The sequence below is a fragment of the Mycena indigotica genome (assembly GCF_014461135.1).
Source record: "Mycena indigotica strain 171206Taipei chromosome Unknown Mind.scaff0002, whole genome shotgun sequence".
Classification (NCBI taxonomy): domain Eukaryota; kingdom Fungi; phylum Basidiomycota; class Agaricomycetes; order Agaricales; family Mycenaceae; genus Mycena; species Mycena indigotica.
The window spans coordinates 4,241,639-4,264,759 of NW_023503001.1; the positions used below are offsets into that span (position 1 = coordinate 4,241,639).

At 50.6% G+C, this 23,121-nt stretch overlaps 10 protein-coding genes across 10 annotated transcripts; 5 read left to right on the forward strand and 5 right to left on the reverse strand.

Annotated features, from left to right (window-relative positions):
* Window positions 1-303: 303 nt before the first annotated feature.
* Window positions 304-2,932, forward strand: MIND_00238500 (Glycoside hydrolase family 13 protein; the record flags this gene model as incomplete). Its single annotated transcript, XM_037359268.1, has 22 exons — window positions 304-420; window positions 471-680; window positions 727-736; window positions 798-898; window positions 954-1,049; window positions 1,090-1,147; window positions 1,192-1,232; window positions 1,280-1,363; window positions 1,408-1,452; window positions 1,500-1,516; window positions 1,565-1,593; window positions 1,643-1,659; window positions 1,708-1,776; window positions 1,826-1,874; window positions 1,929-1,947; window positions 1,996-2,038; window positions 2,085-2,227; window positions 2,280-2,310; window positions 2,357-2,418; window positions 2,461-2,670; window positions 2,725-2,758; window positions 2,807-2,932. Exons 1-22 carry the CDS (start codon window positions 313-315, stop codon window positions 2,930-2,932), a joined length of 1,602 nt encoding a protein of 533 aa, XP_037224363.1. The 5' UTR covers window positions 304-312.
* Window positions 2,933-2,982: 50 nt separating this feature from the next.
* Window positions 2,983-5,418, reverse strand: MIND_00238600 (Hexose transporterarabidopsis thliana mutm-like protein-1; the record flags this gene model as incomplete). Its single annotated transcript, XM_037359269.1, has 15 exons — window positions 2,983-3,287; window positions 3,334-3,463; window positions 3,517-3,641; window positions 3,687-3,710; window positions 3,761-3,799; window positions 3,846-4,008; window positions 4,054-4,137; window positions 4,182-4,409; window positions 4,459-4,501; window positions 4,547-4,716; window positions 4,768-4,838; window positions 4,887-5,066; window positions 5,114-5,173; window positions 5,218-5,298; window positions 5,349-5,418. The coding sequence occupies 15 exons, from the start codon at window positions 5,416-5,418 to the stop codon at window positions 2,983-2,985; spliced, it is 1,773 nt and encodes a 590-aa protein (XP_037224364.1).
* A 321-nt stretch (window positions 5,419-5,739) lies between these two features.
* On the forward strand, window positions 5,740-7,594 carry MIND_00238700 (putative GTP-binding protein P8A3.11c, mitochondrial; the record flags this gene model as incomplete). Its single annotated transcript, XM_037359270.1, has 4 exons — window positions 5,740-5,934; window positions 5,985-6,027; window positions 6,080-6,557; window positions 6,589-7,594. The coding sequence occupies 4 exons, from the start codon at window positions 5,740-5,742 to the stop codon at window positions 7,592-7,594; spliced, it is 1,722 nt and encodes a 573-aa protein (XP_037224365.1).
* A 1,684-nt stretch (window positions 7,595-9,278) lies between these two features.
* Window positions 9,279-10,386, reverse strand: MIND_00238800 (uncharacterized protein; the record flags this gene model as incomplete). The annotated part of the gene is made up of 4 exons (XM_037359271.1): window positions 9,279-9,541; window positions 9,592-9,655; window positions 9,705-9,878; window positions 9,940-10,386. 4 exons carry the CDS (start codon window positions 10,384-10,386, stop codon window positions 9,279-9,281), a joined length of 948 nt encoding a protein of 315 aa, XP_037224366.1.
* Window positions 10,387-10,631: 245 nt separating this feature from the next.
* Window positions 10,632-12,276, reverse strand: MIND_00238900 (Disulfide isomerase; the record flags this gene model as incomplete). The annotated part of the gene is made up of 10 exons (XM_037359272.1): window positions 10,632-10,764; window positions 10,821-11,011; window positions 11,060-11,272; window positions 11,320-11,348; window positions 11,397-11,445; window positions 11,498-11,530; window positions 11,581-11,677; window positions 11,720-11,855; window positions 11,901-12,131; window positions 12,180-12,276. 10 exons carry the CDS (start codon window positions 12,274-12,276, stop codon window positions 10,632-10,634), a joined length of 1,209 nt encoding a protein of 402 aa, XP_037224367.1.
* A 280-nt stretch (window positions 12,277-12,556) lies between these two features.
* Window positions 12,557-14,006, forward strand: MIND_00239000 (Ribosome biogenesis protein Sqt1; the record flags this gene model as incomplete). The annotated part of the gene is made up of 5 exons (XM_037359273.1): window positions 12,557-13,033; window positions 13,079-13,151; window positions 13,206-13,280; window positions 13,338-13,717; window positions 13,767-14,006. 5 exons carry the CDS (start codon window positions 12,557-12,559, stop codon window positions 14,004-14,006), a joined length of 1,245 nt encoding a protein of 414 aa, XP_037224368.1.
* Window positions 14,007-14,159: 153 nt separating this feature from the next.
* MIND_00239100 (uncharacterized protein) lies at window positions 14,160-15,887 on the forward strand (the record flags this gene model as incomplete). The annotated part of the gene is made up of 7 exons (XM_037359274.1): window positions 14,160-14,457; window positions 14,507-14,694; window positions 14,737-14,999; window positions 15,056-15,444; window positions 15,493-15,616; window positions 15,665-15,792; window positions 15,841-15,887. The coding sequence occupies exons 1-7, from the start codon at window positions 14,298-14,300 to the stop codon at window positions 15,885-15,887; spliced, it is 1,299 nt and encodes a 432-aa protein (XP_037224369.1). The 5' UTR covers window positions 14,160-14,297.
* A 114-nt stretch (window positions 15,888-16,001) lies between these two features.
* On the reverse strand, window positions 16,002-18,265 carry MIND_00239200 (uncharacterized protein; the record flags this gene model as incomplete). Its single annotated transcript, XM_037359275.1, has 14 exons — window positions 16,002-16,191; window positions 16,239-16,354; window positions 16,404-16,484; window positions 16,536-16,548; window positions 16,599-16,624; window positions 16,674-16,858; window positions 16,906-17,088; window positions 17,142-17,162; window positions 17,215-17,427; window positions 17,476-17,596; window positions 17,644-17,778; window positions 17,833-17,934; window positions 18,001-18,075; window positions 18,131-18,265. The coding sequence occupies 14 exons, from the start codon at window positions 18,263-18,265 to the stop codon at window positions 16,002-16,004; spliced, it is 1,596 nt and encodes a 531-aa protein (XP_037224370.1).
* A 154-nt stretch (window positions 18,266-18,419) lies between these two features.
* Window positions 18,420-21,929, reverse strand: MIND_00239300 (uncharacterized protein; the record flags this gene model as incomplete). The annotated part of the gene is made up of 15 exons (XM_037359276.1): window positions 18,420-18,772; window positions 18,824-18,981; window positions 19,030-19,127; window positions 19,175-19,311; window positions 19,363-19,608; window positions 19,653-19,724; window positions 19,770-19,880; window positions 19,915-20,143; window positions 20,191-20,252; window positions 20,300-20,423; window positions 20,469-20,857; window positions 20,906-21,139; window positions 21,191-21,342; window positions 21,394-21,452; window positions 21,504-21,929. 15 exons carry the CDS (start codon window positions 21,927-21,929, stop codon window positions 18,420-18,422), a joined length of 2,850 nt encoding a protein of 949 aa, XP_037224371.1.
* Window positions 21,930-22,024: 95 nt separating this feature from the next.
* MIND_00239400 (Ribonuclease) lies at window positions 22,025-23,116 on the forward strand (the record flags this gene model as incomplete). The annotated part of the gene is made up of 4 exons (XM_037359277.1): window positions 22,025-22,238; window positions 22,285-22,499; window positions 22,544-22,947; window positions 23,002-23,116. The coding sequence occupies exons 1-4, from the start codon at window positions 22,034-22,036 to the stop codon at window positions 23,114-23,116; spliced, it is 939 nt and encodes a 312-aa protein (XP_037224372.1). The 5' UTR covers window positions 22,025-22,033.
* Between the last annotated feature and the right edge of the window lie 5 nt (window positions 23,117-23,121).

The window sequence follows — 23,121 nt, forward strand, 5'->3', positions numbered from 1 at the left end:
GTAATTTTTTTTCCTGTAGCCTAATACGTAGTACATGTCGCCCAAGCATGAAACTCTTTCGATGTAAAAAGACAATCGTCGGAGCGATTAAGAGGGCTTCTCGGTCTGAACCACCACGAATCGAGCACACTCGCCAGCATCGTCCCGCAAGACGCGGTCAGAAGGGTTGTGTGGTGGTGGTTGGAAGAAGAAATTACGCATGCGCATCAACAGTTTGACGTGGCTTTTTAAAGACACGTGATGCCGAATTGACCCGGTCCAAGTGATGTTCTGTTGCCGTCACTTGATCGTGCAACACTCGTTGGCAGCGGCATGTTCGCCCAACTCAGAGGATGGATTTCTAGCCTATTCACTCCCTCCCAACCAGCCCTCGACGGAATGCGCCTGGGCCCTGACGACAATGTCGACAATCCTCTCATGGTGCGGCAAACCGAGAAAAAATATCTGCCCTGTTTTATGGTCCGCGTCAGCTCCAATTCTTTACTTGGGACACGCTGCACCCTACCCTAAGCTGGTGGGGTCATCTAGAGAACGAGATACCCTCCCTCGCGATCATGGGTTTTACGCAGCTGTGGCTGCCGCCCCCGAACAAGGGCGAGAATAAGGTCAGAGAAGTCATTATTTTTGTCGAATTCTCAACTCCGGTCAAGAAAGGACGAGGATATGATGCCTACGATCTCGTATGCGTCCCCATCTACTTTCCCCCCCAATTGTTCAACTTCCTAGTGGGATCTCGGTGAATTCGACCAGAAAGGCAGGCAGGTTTCCCTGGTCATTTCGTCGATAATCTTTGCTAGGCACAGTGGAGACACGGTGGGGAGGGAGGGAAGCGTATTTACGAGCATGCCACGCTGCCCGCAGTCATGGCGTCGATGTCCTTGTTGATGCCGTTTTGAATGTTGGTCTGGCCTATTTTACCGCGTTGGACTATTTTGGCTCAGATCAATATCCAGCACAAGCTCGGAGCGGACGCATGTGAGCGGTTTCCTGCCATTCCTGTCAACCCGCAGAATAGGCTTGAGGACGCGGGACCAGAGCGAATCATCAGCGTGCGCACACATCATCATTCAGTTGGTTGAACGAAGACAGGTAACAAATGATGTAGGGGTGGACCGTTTTCGACTTCAAAGGCAGAGATGGGAAGGTTGTGTGTCTTTCTGGAGAGTCCCTCCTTCACTGATTCACGTGCAGTACAGCGACTTGAAATGGAGGCAGGAGCACTTCAGTGGCATGTTGCGATATATTATTCTGTGATCGCTGACCAACTAACTACCTCCAGGTCTCGATTGGGATCACGAGACGCGGACAAGTGGTGTCTACAGGCTCTCCGGCCCTGGCCATAAGGGCTGGTCAAAGCATGTACGTGTTGCATCCTTCTCCCGCTCCCGCTCTCCTGACACCAACTAGGTCCACACTGAGCTGGGAAATTACGACTACCTTCTGGGAGTTGACGTGAATTCTCGCAAGCAGCCCCCGTTAATCTGCTGAAGCGGCCACAGATCGACCATCGACATCCGTATGCGACCCCATTGACTGTCTTCTAAAAATATACCTTCATTGATAGGCAAGTCCAGAAGGACATGTTAGATTGGGGTTTGTTGGTCTCACACTGCGTTCTTGGGAAGTCTGAATGTACTGTTAGGTGTTTGGATCCTTCAGGTTACTGGTCCTTGGTAATGAAAATGTTCTCGACTGACGACCAAATAGACCACTGGAGCGTCTGGCTTCAGGTTGGATGCCATAAAGCACATGGACTACCGATTTATTCTCAAATTTGTGCCTATGCTTGTCAACCACGACCAATCGCTACTGACCCATCTATTAGCTTAAACATACCCGAAATAATCTCCAACGGTCGAATATTTTCGCAGTGTGTATGTAGATTGTGTTCCTTTCCCCATATTTGCTCTGATTTCGTATTGTTTCAGCCGAATTTTGGTCCGGAGAGTAAGTCGGCGCTCTAATCTTGTTCTATTCAAGCCTCGATTTGTGCAGCTTGAAATCAATCATACCCTACATCAAGATTTGTCGAGGCGCAGTATGTGCGGAATCTACTCTTTTCGATCACCAGCTGACGGGTGAAGACCTCCTTCTTTGACGTTCCACTGCATATGAACTTCCACGAGGCAAGTAAACAGGGCTCAAAGTACGATCTTCGGCGAATTTTGGACAACACCATCGTCAAGGCATTTCCGAGAGATGCGGTCACTTTTGTGGACAACCACGAGTGAGCGACCTCGTCTCTTTCATTTGGACAGCATGTGACCCATCACTTGCAGCACGGTCAAGGGCCAGTCCCTGGAGAGCTGGGTGGGTCTCCGCTGGCTTAGACCGGTTGGATTCTGACTTTCCCCAGGTGTCGACCGACTTCAAGTTGCAAGCGTACGCCATCATCCTTTTGCGGCGAGCTGGCCATCCGTAAGTGATTGATGCTTGAAGTCCAACACTGAGGCAATTAAGTTGCGTATTCTACGGGGATTTATACGCCAACGAGGAGTGTGGCGACGCCCGCATTGAGAAGCTGCTCCCTGCCCTCATTGAGGCGCGAAAGCGATTCGCATATGGTCGGTGCGACGACTATCTGCTAGAACAAAGTTGCATAGGTTTCGTGCGAGCGGGCGATTCCAAGCATGCTGGTTGCGCTGTGGTGTTGAGCAATCGTGAACCAGGGTAAGGTCAAGCTACTCCCACTCCACCAAAGACGGCTGATATTTTTGATCCCAGACCCTCGCATTCGCTACGCATGAGTGTAGGAAGCGTATGTCCTACCTTCCAACATTAGACGCGCTCTAATCAGAATTCTTAGGAAAACGCCAACACAACCTACCGTCCTCTCATGCACGAGTCTGATGCGACTGTGTCAGTCGACTCTGAGGGTTGGGGTTCCTTCAGTTGTCCGGCCAATGGGGTCCAGATTTGGGTTCGTGAGTAGTACATGCTTTTTACTATCCTTACTTAGAAATACACATTTTAATGAGTGGACTAATGCTCGTACGAAACCTCCTGGCGTTTTAGCCAGTTCATAGAATTTGTCGTGTCGGTGGTCATCATGCTGAGCGCCAACGACTGCCGTCGTTTGTCCAAATCGCTTGAACCTTCCTCCGAAGAGCTCAGCGGTTCAACGCCCGCCATGTTGTCGTGCTCCTGTTTGATCGACCTTGACGACCGCTCTTGCAACACGATGGCCCGGCTGAGATGGGTAGTTGCTGCCTCACCTCCCATATGCGCAAGGTCTTCTTGGCGCTGCTCGCCATCGAAAATAATGGCTGTTTCTTCGAGAGTCCGACCTGAGTATGTGTCAGACAGGTGGGAATTGTGAAGCTGTCACCTTACCTTTCGTCTCGACGATGAAAAAGTAGATGAAGATGAGCTCCAGGACTAGCCAACCAAGGTAGACCAGATAGTACATCCATCCGATCGCATCAATAGCCCACGGGTTCACAAATTGGTTGAAAGCAGATGTCTGCACGTAAATGGTTCAGTTGGGCAAAAGGGGTTTGCAGCAACAAGGCGGACCAGAAACACCACGAGATTCTGCTCAGAGGTCGACGACCGAAAAGTAGAGAGCAAGAGGACACGTACCATGAAGGCAAAACCTTTGGCGCGTATTTTGTAGGGCAGAATTTCCAGTGTATACGCCACTATTTGTCAGTTAGCTATATTCGTTGAGGGTTGGTTCATCGCACCTAGCATTGGGGTATAGGCCAGATCTAACTCGAGTTGGTGGGTATGCCGACCATGATATAGAATGGGTACCCACCATAGAAAAAGTAGAAAATGAAAATGACGGGAATGGTTGCTGTAAAGAGTCCAGATGAAGCACGTTCAGCTATGCGACAGCAAACCTTTGGCAGCGGCGGTTTTGTGCATGCTGTTGAAAATGGCTTCGGTTGTTGTCCAGAGGGCAAATGCAAATAGCATTCCAGCGTTGGAGATGAGGAATAACGTTCTTCTTCCCAGAAAATCGACGAGGAAGGAGGCGGAAACGGCAACAATGAAGTTGAAAACCTGGAAATTGTGAGCCAACCAGACGATTGCCAACAAGAAACTGACCTGGAGACCGGCATTGATACTGGTTTTGGTTTTGGTCCCATGGATCCCAACGCCGTCCAAGACAAGATTGATGTAATAGCTGACCTAAACGAATGATTAGTTAGCTTTTTTTGTGTGCGTGCACTTACTAATCCGTTGCCAGACCATTGAGAAAAGAGAGCAATGGCAATGATGATGCGCATCCGCTTGCGATTTCCGGGAGTAGAGAAGAGACTCCAATACGACGTTCCACGCTCGATTTCCTCCTGCAATCGCAGTGCGTGTCTGATTTGGGCGAGTTCAAACTGGACGAGAGGATGGGGTTCGTCAGAATTGTTGGCATGGTATTTGTTTAGGATTTTTTCTGCTTGTGATTCCTGGAGGAAATATAAGGATGCATGGAGTCAAGTAAGCATTTTTACGAACGCGGCCTTTGGACATGAGGAAACGCGGGGATTCAGGGATGAACCTAATGCCATTAGAGGACCATAAGAAGAAACTATTTCCCACACACCAGACAAGCATAACCTGTAGAAACGGAATTCCTCCTTGCACGAGCGTTGGTGCTCTCCAAACCCAGTTATTACCGGTGATAGTCGTATAAGACGCTCCAAAGCATATGAACGAGGATATGATTGAGCCGAGGTACCAGTTCGTGTTATAGAGAGCTGTGATCTTCCCTCGCTAATAGAACAATGTCAGCAGAATATCGGTATGAGGTTCAGGAATAGGCACTTGGGTGGGATAAGCTAACTCTATGAGTAGCAAGGGAGCAGCGTTCAAGCAAAAGGTCAAGCCGAAACCAACTGACCCAGATTGAGCATAACAGCAGAGACCGTTGGAGAATGACTGACTTATAATGCGAGCGCAGATTAGAACTGTAACATTCCAGGCAGCAAGTTGAAGAGCGACGCCTGCGAGCATGACAATAGAGCCGAGGAATAGTGCAGCACGACGTCCAAGCATATCAGACGCGAATGGTGTGAGCGGGAGGCCAGCAAGACCACCAATGCTCTGCGCCGAGTTGATGAGACCTGGAAAAATAATTAGGCGTGTTTTGGCTATCGGGTTTGGTACTGACCCAGCGTTTTCCCATGTGGAAAATTGAAAAAGTGCTGCCAATCGGGCAATATTTGTAAACCTGACGCGTCGTGAGCATTCATTATGAGGTTACTACACACGAACCGTTGATCAGCGATGAATCGAGTCCGTTTGCAGAAGAAGTGAGGAGAGGCAATATCAGGCACAGGTTCAGCCATAAGATACCTATGCGCACAAGATAAGCGGCACTCTACAAGACCGAGACGGATACGCACCTCGATTCCGCCACCAGGGGCCCCGATGGATAAAGTCGACCACTGTCCAGTCTGGGAGTTGTCGAGCCATCCGGAACCTGGAGAGGGTGGAGCAAAACACGAAGAACGGTCCTTTTAGACTCTGAATTCATTAAGTACTTTGAAATCCCGTGAACGCTGGGCGGAAAAATAAGCGGTGGCAGCCTGTGTCGTGTGACCGCCATTTGTGCGGGGTCGTGCGGGGAATCCTCGCAGCCAGCTTCTTGTGTGACGGCAAAATTGGAAGAAAATAAACTGCAGTCTTCAGGCACATATAACGCCACAAGACAGAGCCGGTCCGTGGCGGTATGCAAACCAATGTTTTCATGACGATGGCAGTTCAGAGCAAGACGAAACGGGGTCACATGATCGCATGCCGCGTTTTGGACTACTTCCAACAACACGCCTGCCTTCTCTCCAAAGCAAACAGGCCCTTGCGCGCGCAATACCTCTGCCCCATAAGCCAACCGTAATCCCACCATCTACCGCTCCACTACCCGACGAAGATGAAAGCCTCCGCGACAGACTTCGTCGTCGTCGTCGAACAGAGTGGAAGCGCCGCCAACGGGTTGGCTGTTTTTTTTTTCATTTAGCCTTTATTGACACAGAGACTCCCAGGGCCAGACTTTTCTTGACAATCTCATAGTTTCCGTCCATGGAGGTTCATCGGAAAGTTCTCTCTGACGTCAACGAGCTAACTTTTTTCTGGCTAGGCAGCGGAGGTGATGGCTGCGTTGCCTTCCATCGCGAAAAATTTGTGCCCAATGGGCCGCCTTCTGGGGGAAACGGTGGCCGCGGAGGCGATGTCTACATAATGCCCACTCCTCATCTGACAACACTTTCTGGGATCGCAAAGCGGATACGAGGCCCCACTGGAGGAAACGGCCAGGGTACATGGCAGAATGGCAAGAATGCGGAGCCGCTTGTCATTCACGTCCCACTGGGCACTGTTGTACGCGAAATACCTCGCGGAGATTCCCGACGGTCACCCGACGAGTGGGAGGCCGAGCAAGAGTCGCTTGAAGGACTTGACTCGACTGAACGAGTGCAAAAAATGCGTGATAACCGCTGGGTCCATTACCCCCGTTTCGGCGAAACAAACCTGTCTCGCGATTCATTTAAAGACGCCGAACAAGCACTCTATGCACAAGAAAGGGAAAGACGCTACCTCAGACGTCAGCGTGAAAAAGAGTCTCCAATTTACCTTGACTTGGACAAAGAGCTACAAACCACTCGTTCTATCGATGCTCCCTTTGGGAGCCCGTCACCGTGAACCACTCGGTTTTTTAATCGCATCGGGTGGCACTGGTGGACTCGGGAATCCTCATTTCATGTCGCAGAATGACCGGATACCTAGATTTGCTACTCGGGGTCATCCCGGAGAACGGATAACCCTTGCGTTGGAGCTCAAAATTCTCGCTGATGTTGGATTTGTGGGTATGCCGAATGCAGGAAAGAGCACTCTTCTTCGTGCGCTCACCGGTGGACGAGCCAAAAGCGAGGTCGCCAGCTACGCCTTCACAACACTCAATCCCGTTGTCGGCATCGTCCGTGTCGCAGACGATGGAACCTTTGAGGGTAGTTTGAAGAGTGATCAGGTATATGACGAGACCATAGTGGAGGAAATGCAAGAACAAGAGCGCATAGAACGCGGTGAACTCGCCCACGCCCTTACTCGCAACCAGTCCGGCCAACATGGACACCATTTCGATGCCGAAGAAACCTTCAGATTTACAATCGCAGACAACCCTGGCCTTATCTCCGACTCGTCTGAAAATGTTGGCCTTGGTCACTCATTTCTCCGCTCAATGGAGCGCTCTCTTGCTTTGGCCTACATCGTCGATTTGTCTGGACCGGCGCCGTGGGACGAACTGCTGGTTCTAAGAGCCGAATTAGAGAAATATCAACATGGAATGAGCCGCAAAGCTCGCATTGTCATTGCGAATAAAGCTGATCTACTGGGTGGCGAGGGTGATGCTGAAGCTATCGCCCTTGCCAAATCAAAGTTGCGTCGTCTTGAACTTTTCGTTCAAGAGCACATGATTCCAATTGGCGAGGATGGTCGTCGACTAGAAGTGGTCCCAGTATCGGCCAAATACAGCCAGAATCTTACGCGGGTAGTCGGTCTAATGCGTGGGCATGTTCAAGAGGCTCGGGACCGACTTGGAGAGCGAACTGTCAAGGAACTTGTAGTAGATGTTGACCAATCACAACTTATTACCAACTAGCCAGTTGTCCAAAGCAAATTTTCCATGCCTGTGTGGAAAGAACGACACACAAAACGATACAAACATCCGTCTATGGTGATCAAAGAGGTATAGGAACATGTATCGTCATGGTAATGGTATTAGGAGGAAGTTTGTCCGATGAATACTTTGTTCTCAAGCGGAAAGGGAATGACGTTTAGCTCTACGGCCATGGGATATAGGTCATAACAACAACAAACAGAGAGGAAACCACCTTGATCGTGTGCATGATATTTGGGGGGGGGGATACTCGTGACGCTTAGGCCATCAGAGCGGCGGCAGCAGCAGCACCGAAAACGGCAGCACAGACGGGGAGGACACCAGCCGAGAAAGCGACAGCGCCGTTGGGAGCACCAGACTGAGAAGGCCGCGAGGAGGAGCTGAATCAACCTATGTCAGACAAAACTCAAATTGACAACCGGCCAAAACGCACGCAGCGGGGCTACCAGATGATCTTGCTGAGGTAGCAGGAGGCGGGTTGGAACCGCTACCACTTGGCGGGGGCGGGGGTGGGGGAGGCGCAGAGCTCCCACCACTTCCACTTCCAGTCGAAGCAGGGGGCGGGGAACTTTGACTCGCGTTAAGGCAACCATCGCCGGCTTTGGTTCAAGTTAGAGGGGGGATGAGCGGGTCTTGGAATACAACTTACCGCCAGAGATGATGTTGAATGGGGCACTCGTTTGGGTAGCACCCGTGCTGTCCTTAATCTGGAAGATGAGGGACTGGCCTGGACAGCAGTCAATAAAAGAAAGGAACGGATAAAAAAAACAAACCAATTGGCGCATTGACAGTCCAGGTGACCGAGGGTCCGTTCTGCTGACCGAAATCCTTGAAGGCGGTCGTTCCAATTGGGTTGGTTTGGACACTACAAGAGGGTCAGACAAGAGGAAAAGACGGATATTTGGCACGCACGACTAGAGTAGAATCTTATGGGCCATGTCAGTTGGGTAAACTATGAAATCTTACCACGAAGTAAGGGGCTACGTGGAAACTGTTGTCAGAGACTGAGTCTCACGAACAGGGAAAAAAGGACTTACGGGTTCCACCAGAGAAGGAGATCAGCTGGGGCTCGCATTGAGCTGCAATTAAGGTTAGTGGTTGGAAAGGCGAGGTGGGGATTAAGTACCAGCTCCGGGGACACTGAAAACAGGTAAATTTTAGAAAGGGCGGGATAGAGAATGACATACGGCGTGTTGATTTGGAGTTGGGCAGCAACTCCAGCAACAAGGAGCCGAGGCGAGGAAAAGGACGGACTTCATCGTGGTTGGGAGGAAAGGGCGAGAAGATGGAGATGATGCGAAACAGGGCTCCGCCTTTTTATGATACGTGTGACTTGTTGCCAATCACGCAGTCGCGGCCATCGTGTCCACTTGATGATCTCATTTTTCTTGGCCAGCATATATCCGGTTACTGATGCTTGGCTTCAACCAACCGCAGTTTCCCTCAGAGAATACGACCAGTGTGTGCTGACCAATACTCGAACAAAGCCGTCGAGGAGAATCCACGAATCAACTTGTCTGTAACCACCGCTACTTGCCGAAGCGTGGGTTATCGGCTAAGAAGCACCACAAGAAGATCATTCTGGACTAAAAGTACTACAACAAGTAATCCTACCGACAACAAGTAACAACAATGACAATGACACGTTCCAAAAAATACAACATCCTCACCGCAGCACTTCTACCGTTGAGAGCAGCCCATAATGGTCGCTGGTCCAAATTCCGTTTGGCAGCCGGTCATCAAAAAGCTTGAGCCCAACTCCGAGTCTTTCGGGTGGCTCGACTCGATAGCCTTTTCTCGGAAGATATAATATTTTGTCGAATCTGGCAGCAGGGAACTGGGCTGGAGGCTGTTCTCCCCACGTGAAGCCCTTGGGGTCTTTGTCGCCTTTGCGCCAAGCATCCTTCAATCCGTATGCCGCCGGTAGCCCTGTTTCGGCGTTAGAAACACAGCAAAATCGCTTGAATTCACCAACTTACCAGCATCGGACGGCCCGATTGGGTTCATATCGCCTGCAACAACCCCCCCACGCACACCAGGACCCTGCTTATGTGTTGGCTTGTTGGCGTCAATCTAGATAGTTGTGACACACCTTTAAGAATTTCGAGAGCAGCTTCAACTGCCCAGGCCTGACATCGTCTCCCACTCTCAGTGATTCCAGATGGGTATTGATCAGCCTCAATATGACATCGTACTCGTGGGGTTTTGGTGCTTCGAGGCGGACATCGACAATTAAGCCCGTCCTGTGCATTGATGACGACCCAAACTAAAAACAGACCAACGTAAACAAACAAAAAAAAATGTTGGGGGCACAAACATAGACACACCTGCAGAATGTGGGCCTTCTCGACTTGAATCGATTTCTCCACCAGAGTGATGTTGCCATATAACGCGTCAGTGGGCCATTTGCTCGTATCGGCGGGCGTCAACAAGAAATGTTCCCGGACCCACGAATCAGAGAGAATTGCGGCGACTGCCCTAACGTGGACCTCTTGGAGCATGATCACACAAGGATCGGGTGCTTCGCCATTCTCGCATTTGAACACATCCTCTTCCAGGTAGCGCAGAGCCTTGGTCATCCTTTTGTCGGGCATAGGAGCATCAAAGTTGACATTCCAGGTCACCAGCTGGAAATTCGTAGGAGTTTGCTCGTCGCCTGTCTCGTAGTCTTCTGACAGCCTTTGCCAACGATTTCTGGACCTCCTCCACCGATACATTCGGAGCTCATAACACTGAGAAGGGATAACAGGCCCAAGGTCATCGTCGCAGTTCATAGTGTGAGATGGAGGGAGAGGTCAGAGGGCAAGACAAGAGAACCCCGTCGCGGTGTTTATGGCTCAAGCGTGGCGTTCAATCGATCCGGCCACCATGGTTTGTCCCAACAATCCAGAATTTCGACGTGCGTGACCTTCTTTTTCATACACGAGGCTTTGCCGCGAGGTGATAAGCCGCAATGGTGCCTGTGGGTAGCCAAATTTCTCTGCTTTCCACAAATATATATAAAATGCATCATGCTCGTCTACAACTCAGCCGTATCACGCTTTTCCGACTCCTGAACTGGGTTGGAGAATGCCCTCAGAATGTTTGACTTGATCTTGATTTCGTCCAGCTTAGTCGGAGCAAGACTCCGCTTAGCCAGAATAGAGTTCAGTCTGGGAAAAATAACGACGTCAGCTGCGAGCCAAACTCCAATTGGCACTAATCGTACCGCTTGCCCTCCTTCTCAAGGTATCCTTCCGAGCTATTGGCGAGCTTCTCCATGACACGGAGGTAGTGGTTGGAAAGGGCTCCAGCACCAGCCACAAGCGCAGTAGCATCTTGGATGATGGTAGACCGGGCGTCAGCGGTGGCCAACATAAATTTGCTGGCGAGGGCATCAAGACCAGGAACACGGCCAGCCTAAAATAACATTTAACCTTCACAAACTTCGAATAACCCAAGCTGTACCTGATCAGTTAATCCGCCACCAACAGCGCGCTGGGTCCCACAGTGCTCGTTCAGGAAGTTGACGAAGTCAGCCTCCGAGCGGCCTCCTTCATAACTGACAGCTTCAGTGCTGCCCTTGGGGAAGAACTTGATAGTGGGGAAGCCCTTGACGTCGTATTTCGCGGCGATACCCTTGTTCTTTTGGTCATCCGCGTCGATATTTGCGACAATGCACTGAAAGCCATCAGAGGTGCGCAGAAAGAGGGTGTCTGGTAGCTTACCTTGGACTCCGTCTTGAAGGTGGAGGCAACTATAAGTGGATGATCAATACTAAAACAACATTCCGAAATCAATCGACCTTTCTCGTAGGCGGGCTTCATTGATTTGCAGTGGCCACACCATGGCGCCTAGGACATGGGTTAACGCGTGGAACATCGAGTAGTCGCATAGGAAACCCACAGTGAAAGTGACAAGAACATCCTTCTCTTGGTCCTAGAACAGTTTACTTAGTTCTTATAGGCACTAACTCGGCTTGCACGAACCAAAGCGACTCCATCGAAGTTAGTGTAGTCCAGAATGACGGTATCGGGTGGTGGTGGGGCCTTAATGTTTGATTTAATTCCAGATTTCGAGGAAACGCTGTCCGTAGTTTAGTGTAAGTCTGAGGACGAGCAAGTGCACCAACAACTGTCAAGCGTCAAAAGTGAGAAAACGTAGGACGAGGGATGCTCGAATAAACGTACGCCAGCTAACGCGTCTATGTCGCGGCCGCCCTCGTAGGGCTCATAACCACCATCCTTGTCGAACCACTTGAGTGCTGAACACTGTTGAGCGCGAGCGACGCAGCATATAAAATACGCACTAGGGAAGCCGGTGACCCCGAATTTGGAGCCAAGGGGTTTGCCTTCACCATCTGCGTCTACTTTGGCAATGACTACGTCTTTGCCGGCGAAAGCGTCGGCGAGTTGTTCATAGGCAGGCGCGAGGTTCTGGAGAATAGGTTTGCCATTGAAGCTAAAATGGCCCTCTACATACTTTGCAATGGCCGCTGGAGCACGAATGTTATCGAGGGAAAGCGTGAGATCATAGTTCACTTACCACCATGGCGCATAAAATTCGACCAAAGCCGGTTTGCCCTTACCAATAACGGAATCCCAAGAGCCAGGGTTGAGTTCGACGACATTTGAGGCGGATACGGCGGCAACCAAGGCCGCGACGAGAGAAAGGGAAAGTCTCATGGTGGTTAGAGACTAAGCAGAGTCGGTGACTGACGTGTCCCCGAAAGCTGCTTACTTGTACCGTGACAAGTTCAAACAAATCGCCAATGAATTCCCGACAACAAGTCTCCTCCGGACTTTTCTCGAATAAGTGGCTCCGAGTAATCACTGCAAGGACAGTGCGCTCAGTCGGCCCCGCCGACGGGCCCGTATATTCCAGTCATTTCCAAATCGGGACACGGATTACTTAGCTCTCGCTTACACATTCAAAATTTCAAGGTGATAAATACTCGGGTTTGCAATGACCTCCCACCACGAAGAAATGGACGAAGACGAAGAGCAACAGTTCATCAGTCAAGAGGACGTGCTTGCTGAAGTACCTGATGACGATGATGACCACCCAATGGACGACGATGAAGAAGACGACCAAGTTGGAGACTTGCCTGGCCCTTCAGGATCCAGCGAGGACAACTCACTTCAGGCTTTTGCTGCCCATGCCTCCTCTGTTTTTGCTGTCGCTGGCCACCCCACCGAACCGCTCGCTGCATCAGGCGGCGAAGACGATCTGGGCTACATTTGGGACATCACCGATGGCGAAATTATCGTAAAATTATCTGGCCACAGCGACAGTGTCACCAGTGTCGCCTGGAGTGCGGATGGAGAAATGATTGCGACTGGTGGAATGGATGGTAAAATCAGGGTATGGCGGCGGGTCGGGAAAGAAAATTATCGGACCTGGGAGTTCCTGACTCAGCTTGAGGGCCCCGATGAAGTTATGGTCGGTTATTTTCCTTTCCTGGTAAAATTTGCTGAATGTGGCTAGTTTTTGCGATGGCACCCGAAAGGGAGCGTTTTACTAGCAGGATCAAATGATACGACGCTGTGGCTTTGGCAATGTAGGGATCCGTGTTTTCCGTCATGAATTGAATATCTCACCCGTGTTTTGGAAGTACCTTCGGGTAACACTATGCAGGTTTTTGCGGGCCACACGGGAGCCGTCCAATGTGGTGAATTCACGCCCGATGGTAAGCCATTGCCACTAAAACACGCGCGCCCAAACTTACTGCGGACTTTGTAACTAGGCAAACGCATCGTCTCCGCCTGTGCAGACGGTAGTCTGATATTTTGGGACCCACGATCCCCCAGTCCCCTCTTCAAGTTGACACCGGACGACGCGCGCTTTGATCTTGATGGAATCACATCGCTAGGCGTAAATCATTCCTCGTCATTGGCTGTTGTTGGTGGTGCAGCAGGAGGCGTAAGGGTCATTAGTCTCAATAAAGGCGAAATCGTTGCAACTCTCGGTGGACATACAGAAGGCGAAAGCATCGAGGCTATCGCCTTTGTTGACCTCACTGGCAACACAACAGGAGCGGGTGTTGTTGTGACCGGCGCAACTGATGGTAAAGCTTGTGTCTGGGACCTTACAACGATGAAACTACGCGCAACATTAGAACATGATGTGGGTAATCCTGTCACCTCCGCAGTAACACCAATTCACGTTTCCATAGGACGCGGTCACGACGTTGCTTGCTCATCCGTCGCCGAAAGGTTACCTGCTCGTCTCTGCTTCTGCTGATAAGATGCTGCGGACTTGGGATGCGAGAACTGGCAATTTAGTGCGTAAACATTTGGGTCACCAAGGAGCTGTACTAGGCGCTTCATTTGGCCTACAAGGGTCTGTCGTTCTGAGTGCTGGGGACGATGGCGCCTGTCTAGTATTTACGACGGAGGAGGCTGAAGAACCATAAAGTATATTACGTAGCATGTGGTAAGGTAGACGATCGGCGCCAAAAATATCAGGAATGCTGTGCTGACGTTGCCCGTGATCGCCTGGCGAACATCTTTTCATTCAGTCCATCACCAGGAGCAACCTCTATAAAATACCTCGCATTCAACACGATGTCTTCAGGTTTCTTTTCCTCACCTCGCCTTCGAATTCTTCCTTGAGCAGCGCTCATTTTCACTTTCTCTTATCCCATTTTTGTCGCCAGTCGACCCATAGTCGCTCTCTCAACCACACACTCTCTCTTTGCACAACAATGAAGTTGACGATCTCCTCTGTCATCCTCTCCGTTCTCGTCGCGTCTTCGCTCGTGTCCTCTGCCCCCTTGGATGCTCGTCATAACAAGAATCGCGGTAAGAAGATGATGGGCAAGGCCAGCCAGGCTACCCTCTCCTCTGCCGCTGGTGCAGCCTATTGTTGGTTCTCACTCTCCTCATGGAGATCCTTTGCTTACCGTCTTCACAGTCCTGACGAATGAGCCTGCTGGCAACTTTGTCGTTGCGGCATCCATTGGCTCTGACGGCAAGCTTACTCTCCGACAAGCCACCTCCTCTGATGGGGCCGGGAGCCACGGTCTCGGGGGTGATGGCCCCGATCCACTATTTGCCCAAGGCGCCGTCAAAGCCAGTGCCGCTGGAGAGATTGTTGCAGCGGTACGCATTCAAAAACAGTCATAGCATCTCGGTTTAACGTAGCGCAAGGTCAACGCGGGCTCCAACACCATCTCCGTGTTCGCCATCGACCCGAAAAACCCCACCAACCTGCAAATGATTGGTCAGCCCATCGGTTCGGGTGGCGAATTCCCCATGTCCGTGGCCATCAACAAGGCCGGTAACAATGTTTGTGCACTCAATAGCGGCTCCATCAACGGTGTCGCCTGCTTTGCGGTCGACAAGGCCAAGGGCACGATCAAGCCGATTGCCAACACAGTCCGCAGCCTCAAGCTTAACCAGACGACGTTCGTGTTTTTTCTTCTTTGGCATTTTCTATATTCTCAAATCGGACCTCCGCTAGTCCTGCCACTGGCCCCGCCGGGACAGCTAGCCACGTCATTTTCTCAGAGGATGGCACTAAGCTCATCGCTAGTGTCAAGGGTGTACCTCCAACCCCCGGTATTATCGCAGTCTGGGACGTCGCTAAGGATGGATCCCTGTCGAAGGACTTCCAACCAATGCAGCCTGCCAAAGGCGGCCTCCTTCCGTTCAGCATGACGGTCATCCCTGGAAAAAATGCCATACTGGCCACCGATGCAGGGGTTGGCGCTGCCATCTTCGATCTCAACGCAACGCCCGCCAACGGCGTCGCAGCGGGGCAGTCGTCAATCCTCACAATCGCCGGCCAAAAGGCGACTTGCTGGAGCTCGTTCTCGCAGAAGACCAAGAACTTTTATGTCACCGACATCGGTCAGTCCATGACAAGCAGGCATGAAGCAACTCACTTACCCCAACCAGGAACCTCGCAAGTCACCGAGATTTCGCTCGACAACAACCTCAAGCCGACGATCGTCAAGCAGTACCCGCAAGGTGATACTGTGGCCACCATCGACAACGACATCGCGACTGTTGGCGGCAATGAGTGCGTTTTTTTTCGTGACTCTTAGCGCTTATCCTGATCTGCTTCCAGCTTCATGTTTGTATTGGCGCCCAATGCAACTCAAGTCAGGGTTCTTTCTCTCAAGGCCCCAGGCAATGCCGTCGCACTCCAAACTCTGGACATCGCGGGACCAGCGAAGGCAGCTGGCCTTCCACTCAGTAAGTGTGCTGACTGTAGCGGTTCTTAGACTGAGCAATGCATCCTAGACGCTGCCAACTTGCAAGGCATGACGACCTTTATCAAGCGGGCATAAAGATACTTATACCTCGTCTAACTTATACCCTTTGTTCGTGCTCTTTTGTGTGTTGCTTGGCTGTGGATAGGGATTTTTGAAATGTATTCATGGCGAATTGAGACCTCAGACTCGTTACACTTTAGTCTCTAGATTCGACTCGGTCTCGATGGACCCATCGCCCAGATCAGCTTCCTCCAGATACGTCTCCTTGGCTGGGAAAAGCAGTGAAAGGCCCCAATAAAGGACACCTGCTGTGAAAAACTGGACATCGTCAGCGTAGTTTCCGAGTCTGAAAGTGGACGTTCTTACCCCATACAACCACCTATGTTACGTCAGCAAGCAAAACGAAAGGAAGGAGAAATCACGCACGCGATGTCGAAAAGATGTGAGGCGTCTCCGACGTGAATGGTCGTGTTGATGCTCGCGGCGAGGCCAGGAAGACTTGGTGTGACCGAGAAGAGGAGGGCAACGACCGCTCTCCAGTTCTGTTGTCGTTAGGAATGCATATTTTACAAACACAAGTATGAGGCTTACGATTCCATTCCAGTACCGATAACGGCCCTTGTAGTCATACATGGCTGGGACGTCTACCTTTCCTTGATGGACGATCCAATACTAAGAGACGCTTTTAGAGGCCTTGCAGAGAGCGTGAAGAAAAAGACGAACATCGACCGCCATTCTGCGAATTCGAAGTGTGAGCAGTCAATACCAGTTGACAGCAGCACGCACATTGCAGCAAATGGACCAAGGAATACCTGTCCTCACAATCAACGAGACTCGGCCAACTACACCGAAATAACCCACCGTGTACCCCGACATAAATGTTAAAAAACCCGGTGCGGACGATAGGATCTCCCAAGGGCATAGCGCCCAGCCTCCAATGATGGCGCAGATAATTTGGCCCCGGCGAATGTTGATGTAGCGAGGCAGTAAGACAGTCATGTCGTTGGCGGCGCTCAGTGAGTTGGCGGAGATATTTGTGCCGAGGGCTATTCGATAAGCCTGTGCATTTCACTCACTAAACAGGGAGACGTACTGGCCAAAGTAAAACTGAATGCCGCAAAAAACGATGCAGCACGCGAGTCCCAGCGGTCGATCAGTTGGAGAGGGTCCCATATCACAGTTCCGTACAACACTTCACTTGCCGTTGCCACGGCCATTCCACAAAAAGCCTGCCAGAGTAAACGCGACGGGGATGATAATGATTTGCACATATTGGCTTCAAGAACGTATTGAACGATGCAACAATTCAAAGGCGTTCGCATCACTTACGCTCGTTCGTTCTTGGCATATCTAGTAAAGTCGGGGATGTTGACAGCGAGGGTCGCATATATGCCCAAGGCACTATTCAGCGAGCTCAACCATGCCCAGCTTGCGGCACCGCCAGTCAACGACGAGTGTTGCTGGTTGAGACTGACGCTTGGTGGTGCCCGATGGAGAGCCCAGATCAGGATAGCGAGCCAGGTAGCGGGGACAATGGCAGCCTTCAACACGAAGAGGTGGCGGATGCGCTGAGGAGAGACTAGAAGAAAGGGCAATTGGATGAGCCAGAATAGGACTACGGAACGCGGTTCAACAAGGAGCACAAGGAATTGATGACCCGTACAGTAGCACATCATGCCCACAGTGGTTATTCCTGCAGAGGCCGGGAGGTGATTTGGAATATGGGCCGTCGATGGCCAGATTGCTTTGAGCATCTGGTAGACACACTCGGATCCGACATAAGTCTAGAAACTTAGTAAATCGTGGGTGAGTGAGTGAGAGCAGGACTAACCTGGATAGCAAACCAAAAGCATGAGAGGACGACTCGGCTGATGACTGCAAAGTACGAGAACCAAAATCCAAATGATGACCGGGTGATGACTGGAAAAGCAACATGCAGCCGTGCCCCGATAGTCCCGTTCAACACCTGAGTTTATTGGTCAGCAAAGAAATTTTGGTCAAAAAAAAAGAGAGACAGCACCATTACGAAGGCGATAATTATATGACCCAACGCAATTGCTGGCAGCGCCTGCCGCCACGACAAGCCAATCGCGATCATTGAACTAGCAAGCTCCCAAGACGCCTACAACAGTTTAGAGGACAACAACTCCCCTGAGCAAGATAGCTACCGTGTTCGTCTAGACGTAACGAAGTTGAGAAGCTTTGAATGACACGACGAGCAGATCGACATTACCGCGTCCGAAATCCAGTAGGCACAGTAGTTCTCCAATATAATCAACGAACTGGAAGTGAGAAACCGCGAAAGAAGAAGCACTCACCCACGTAGTCCACGTTTGCTGCCCTCGGGGAACGGGGTCCATGTCTTTATTCGACCATTTTTTGTTTGGCGCAAATGTAGAGGGCTCGGGCTCGAGTACCCAGCCGTTGAGACGCCACCACGATTTGGAGCTCATAATGGTCGGTCGAAAAGAGTAGTCGGGAGCCAGCGATAAGCATTTCTTGTACTCACGTCGCTCAGGATAAGAGAAGTTGGGAAGAGGCACGCTTTCCCCATTCGGCCAGCAAAACTTTCTCGTGAAATAAAGATACGTTTCGTTTGGTAAGCTATTACATGTCCCACTCATCCCACATAGAAGGTACAGGCATCGCTGCTTGTGGTACACTAATTTCAGTGGTCTCTCTTAGATCAACGATCTGCTCACTCGCCCCACCCTCATCGTCGTGTTTCCCCCTCATGGCGACTAGAATCGCATCGTCCGACGAGTGCAATAGCCGAATGTCCTGACCCTCAATCACCTGCTCAAGCAGTCCAGTCAAAACATTGCGGATTTCGATGAAACCGGGAGAAAATAAGAGGACATGGCCCCCGCGCGATGTAAATGCAGTCGCTTTTGATTCCCAGCGGATAAAGCCACTGCTTCTCGTGGGAATTCCATGGCGAGTAACATAACAACCCATTGCTGCTCAGAAATGAGAAACTTGGGCAGAATCCTTGGAGAACAACAACTCACTCTCGTACACAACAAGAAGTTCGGTTGAACTGCACCGTAAAAGACCCAGTGGTCTTGTCTCCTCCAGACGCTTCCTCAGAGCAACCATAGCAGCGCCGGCGGCAGTATAGTTGCTTTCGTCAAAGTCTGGCACGAATGTGATTGCGGATCGGGTAAGACTATATAGTTCGTTTGTGTTGATCAGTTAACGAACAACTGGGACCTACTTGGTAGGGTCGAGAATAACAATACGGTCGCTTGTCGAGATGGCGATAGTTTTCACAAGCGGCGTGATGTCATGTGCCTCTTTGGCCACAAAACCTGGCTATACCTGTGGTCAACCATCTCTCCCTGTCTAGTCAACAGGCATACATCACCAAACGGCCGGAAATATCTTGCAGATGAGCCTTTGGAGCGTTTTGGTGATATTGCTGCTTCAGTGTGGTCAACAGCTTCGAGGACATGAAGGTCGAGCGAGCTTTGAAACATTCGTCTTGACGCATAAACAACTTCAACAACGTCAACTCGACATCAGTCAGAGACCAAATAAAGGCACTTACTTAGGACTCGCTTGCCAACCCTCATCACCCTGGAGAACAACACATTGCTACTGTCATGTTTCTCACAGGATGCTTGGAACTTTTTGGGATCTAGTTTGGCTAGGGCCACTTGTCCAAGAAGATCTTGCGCGTAGGACATGAGCGTGGAATCATGTTGGACGACAAATCGATTGAAAGGCCGCGTGGAGATGGTTTCCAGCGCAAACAGAGTGGTGGGGTTTGACGAGGGCAATGCCTTGTAGAATTCTAAAAAGAGGTCACTAACGAGAGAGTGCTGATAGATGACTCACTTTCTTCTTCCCAGTGCCCCGCAAATATTCCAGAAAAACAGCCAACGGCGAGAAATTTGCGACCACCCGTCGCTGTGAAAGCGTTCAGAGTTGTTATTCACATTTGTGAAAACATACTGAATGGAGTTGCGCTTGTTACCCTGCCAGTAGGTTTGGATGCTTTAACGCGGACAGTTGGTACTCGGAAGAAATTATCTGTGATGACGTGCGGCTCAAAGTACTTTGCTGCTATAAGCGAGGGTCACCACTGCCACGAAAAAACTTGCCATGTTTGCCTCTTGCCTCGCTTGATGCAGTCCAAGAGCTGGTTGGAACACTTGATGCCACTTTGTTCGCTCCGCCTCTGTTTCCACATAAAGTGTGTAACGCCTCATTTTGCTGGCTGCATGGTAGATAACGAATGGGTACACTGGTCGTGATTTCAATCCATCTCGTCGAGTCTCAGCAGGTGAATTGAATGATCCGAGGCGTAGATATGATAGTGGTATTGGCTGCAGTGAATTTATGAGAGCAGGTATGCTAGTTGATTGTTTCTTACTCTGGAGACAAGGTATCGTTTGATTACGCCATTGGGGCGTGTTTCTTCATTAGTCAGGATAACTAAGCCTTTGGTGAGTATCGCAGGAGAACGAAAGCAATCAACTCACAATAATTATCTAGTAGAGCGGCGCAAAGATTCGTCCAAGTGGAAAGTCCGGCCTCTCCCCGAGTCCAACGCGCAACAGGAGCTTGACGATACAAATTCCTGGTATCTGCATAGAGATCCATGTCCTGAGAAACGGTAAGAGGAGGGCATCACGAAACATTGATACCTACGATTAATTCCCCTCGCTGGAATACGAGGCTTTGAATCAACTCAAAAAACTTGACCTTGTTTTCGGCTGCTTCGATTCCAGGCTGGGCGCTCTTAACGCTGCTGGTGAGTATATCTAGAATGATAGGTAAAATCTCCTTGTCGGGATGTCCATCGTCCGTAAGTTTGAGTATCTGCTCTAGCAGAAGGTTTAATCTGGGCAAGCGAGTGACGGGGCGCGAGAGGAAAGTGGTGAGGTCACGTTTTCGGATGCGACGGTCCGACGAAACCGACTGGATGAAGGCCTGGTATTCCGTATTTTGCTTGATCTCCTTCCGATGCCTAGACTCAGCAAGAGGGTATGCTTTGATGTAAGTCTCGTAGCTTGCACGAAAATCTTCTTTCAGTGCGGCTGAACCGTGGATCAGAACAGAGCTCCGAAGAGAAATAACAGCCTCACTGTCCAGTAGTATATCGGAAATGCTTTGGACAACCGGATGCTGCTCACGTTGACGGGCAAATAGCGCTGCCAACATTCGTTGGTGGTGGGCCGTGATTTCTGCTAGATTGCCAAAAACCTCGGTCACGAATTTGTTCAGTAGAGATTCTCGAATGATTGGTGGCGAAGCGGTACGAAGGGCGCGTATACAAACTTGTTCAATGGCCTCTAGATCAGCAACATATTCCCTCTCAGCTAGACAAGACTGTAAGTGAGAATGAAATGACTGTTCTAGCGAACTCGCACATTTGAAAACCTCGAAGATGACCGATTGCCGTTGCACCTCCCGCTTCCCCAACATATTCAAGGTTTCTGGAGGGACAAGTTTATGCCACTCTTCATCCTTTTCCGCCAACTTTCCGCTTTGGAATCCTCGAAGTCCTTCCTCAGACTGGAGCCTTGAGGGCTATGTCAAGAAAATCAGCGTTATGAAGGCAAAACAGACGCACGAGAGCTGCGAGAATCCACGAGAAATATCTTCCGTTTCCTCGGCCGAGTCCCCATGAGACTTAGAAGAAAACGATCAGCCTCTTTTCAAGCAAATGGTAATGTCACGCACATCCACCGATGCTGTCGCATAAAAGTCGTTATCTTCATTTGAGTAGTACGCGGATGTTGTGGTCATTACGCTAGTCATACTGGGGTCCCGTTGAAGACGAAGAGGCGATTGACCCTGATCACTCCGAGTGTAGCGGTGACCGAGAGATTGATTTGAGGCCGACGCAGATATGGACCGGTAAATCTGAGGCTCTGGGAATGGCATATGCATAGTGGCTACAGAGGCGCTGACAGCACGGAGAGGCGCATTCTGGGAATTCAGCGAATGGGTTCTGGGTCGCGGTGTTTGGCTTGGATCGAGATCATCATCATCCTCAGTGTAGGGAGGTGGTGTGACTTGAATCGACCCTGACCACTCAGGAGAGGATGGCTGGCGCTGGGGTGGCCGAGCTTGGGTATCGATATGAGGTCGAGGAGTGCGCTGCATGCGATCGCAGCAGAGTAACGACGTCACCGCATTCGACCATCACATTAGTCACAACGCGTTTGATCGACACTGGCAGGACCAAACAACGCGTAAACAAACACACCATGTCGAACGTCCCCTCCACACCCGGCCCATCGACTCCTCTTCGCGAAAGCTATACCTACCACAGTCCGACGCCAACAACATCGGGACCTTATATACTCGGAGTCGACGAAGCTGGTCGGGGCCCCGTGTTGGGTCCTTTGGTTTATGGCGTAGCTTACTGCCCAGTGGCCTACAAGGAGACACTGGAAGAGCTTGGTTTTGCAGGTGTGTAATTATTCGAACTCTAACTACGCGTTACCTATGACTCTAGACTCGAAAACACTCACCGCCGAAGTTCGGTCTTCGTTACTTGAGACACTTGGCTCTGACCCAACAAATCTTGCTTGGTCTGTGCGAGTGATCAGCCCTCAGGCCATTTCCCAGGGGATGCTGCGCCGGCCACCAACGAATCTAAACGTCCAATCTCAAAACGCCACTGTACTGTTGATACAAGAGGTGCTCAAGATGGGTATAGAGCTACGAGAAGTACGCACTTCTCCTCTTGGCCCGTTCACAGCTGAAAAGTGAAGGTTTATGTTGACGCTTTGGGCCCCACTGCGACCTACAAAGCATATCTATCTGCTCGATTCCCCGACATTTCTTTCACTGTAGAAAACAAAGCCGATGACAAGTTTAAGATTGTGGGTGCAGCAAGTGTTGCTGCCAAAGTGACCCGTGACGCGTGCATCGAGGACTGGGTATTCGAAGAGAAGGGTGGGGCCGATGATTGGGACACCGAGATGGGCTCAGGGTATCCCGCGGGCGAGTACTTTCAGCACTCTTGCCAGTTTTGCAACTTACAATCCTTAGACCCCAAAACAAAAGCTTGGTTACAAAGGACGCTTGAGCCTGTGTTTGGTCTACCTAAAGTCGTGAGATTCTCGTGGTCGACTGTCAAGGTGTTGCTTGAAAAGGAAGGCAAAGCCGTGAAGTGGTGCGAATATGGATTTTCGCCTCTATTATTCACATTAATATTTAAATCTACAAGGATCGACGACGGCCAAGAGTCCCTTATATCAGCATTTGAGAGTGCAAAGGGACGCGAAAAAGACCGTTGCGCGGTGGCCAAAGATCTCGCACTCAAGAGCGTGGCGACCTTATGAGTTGC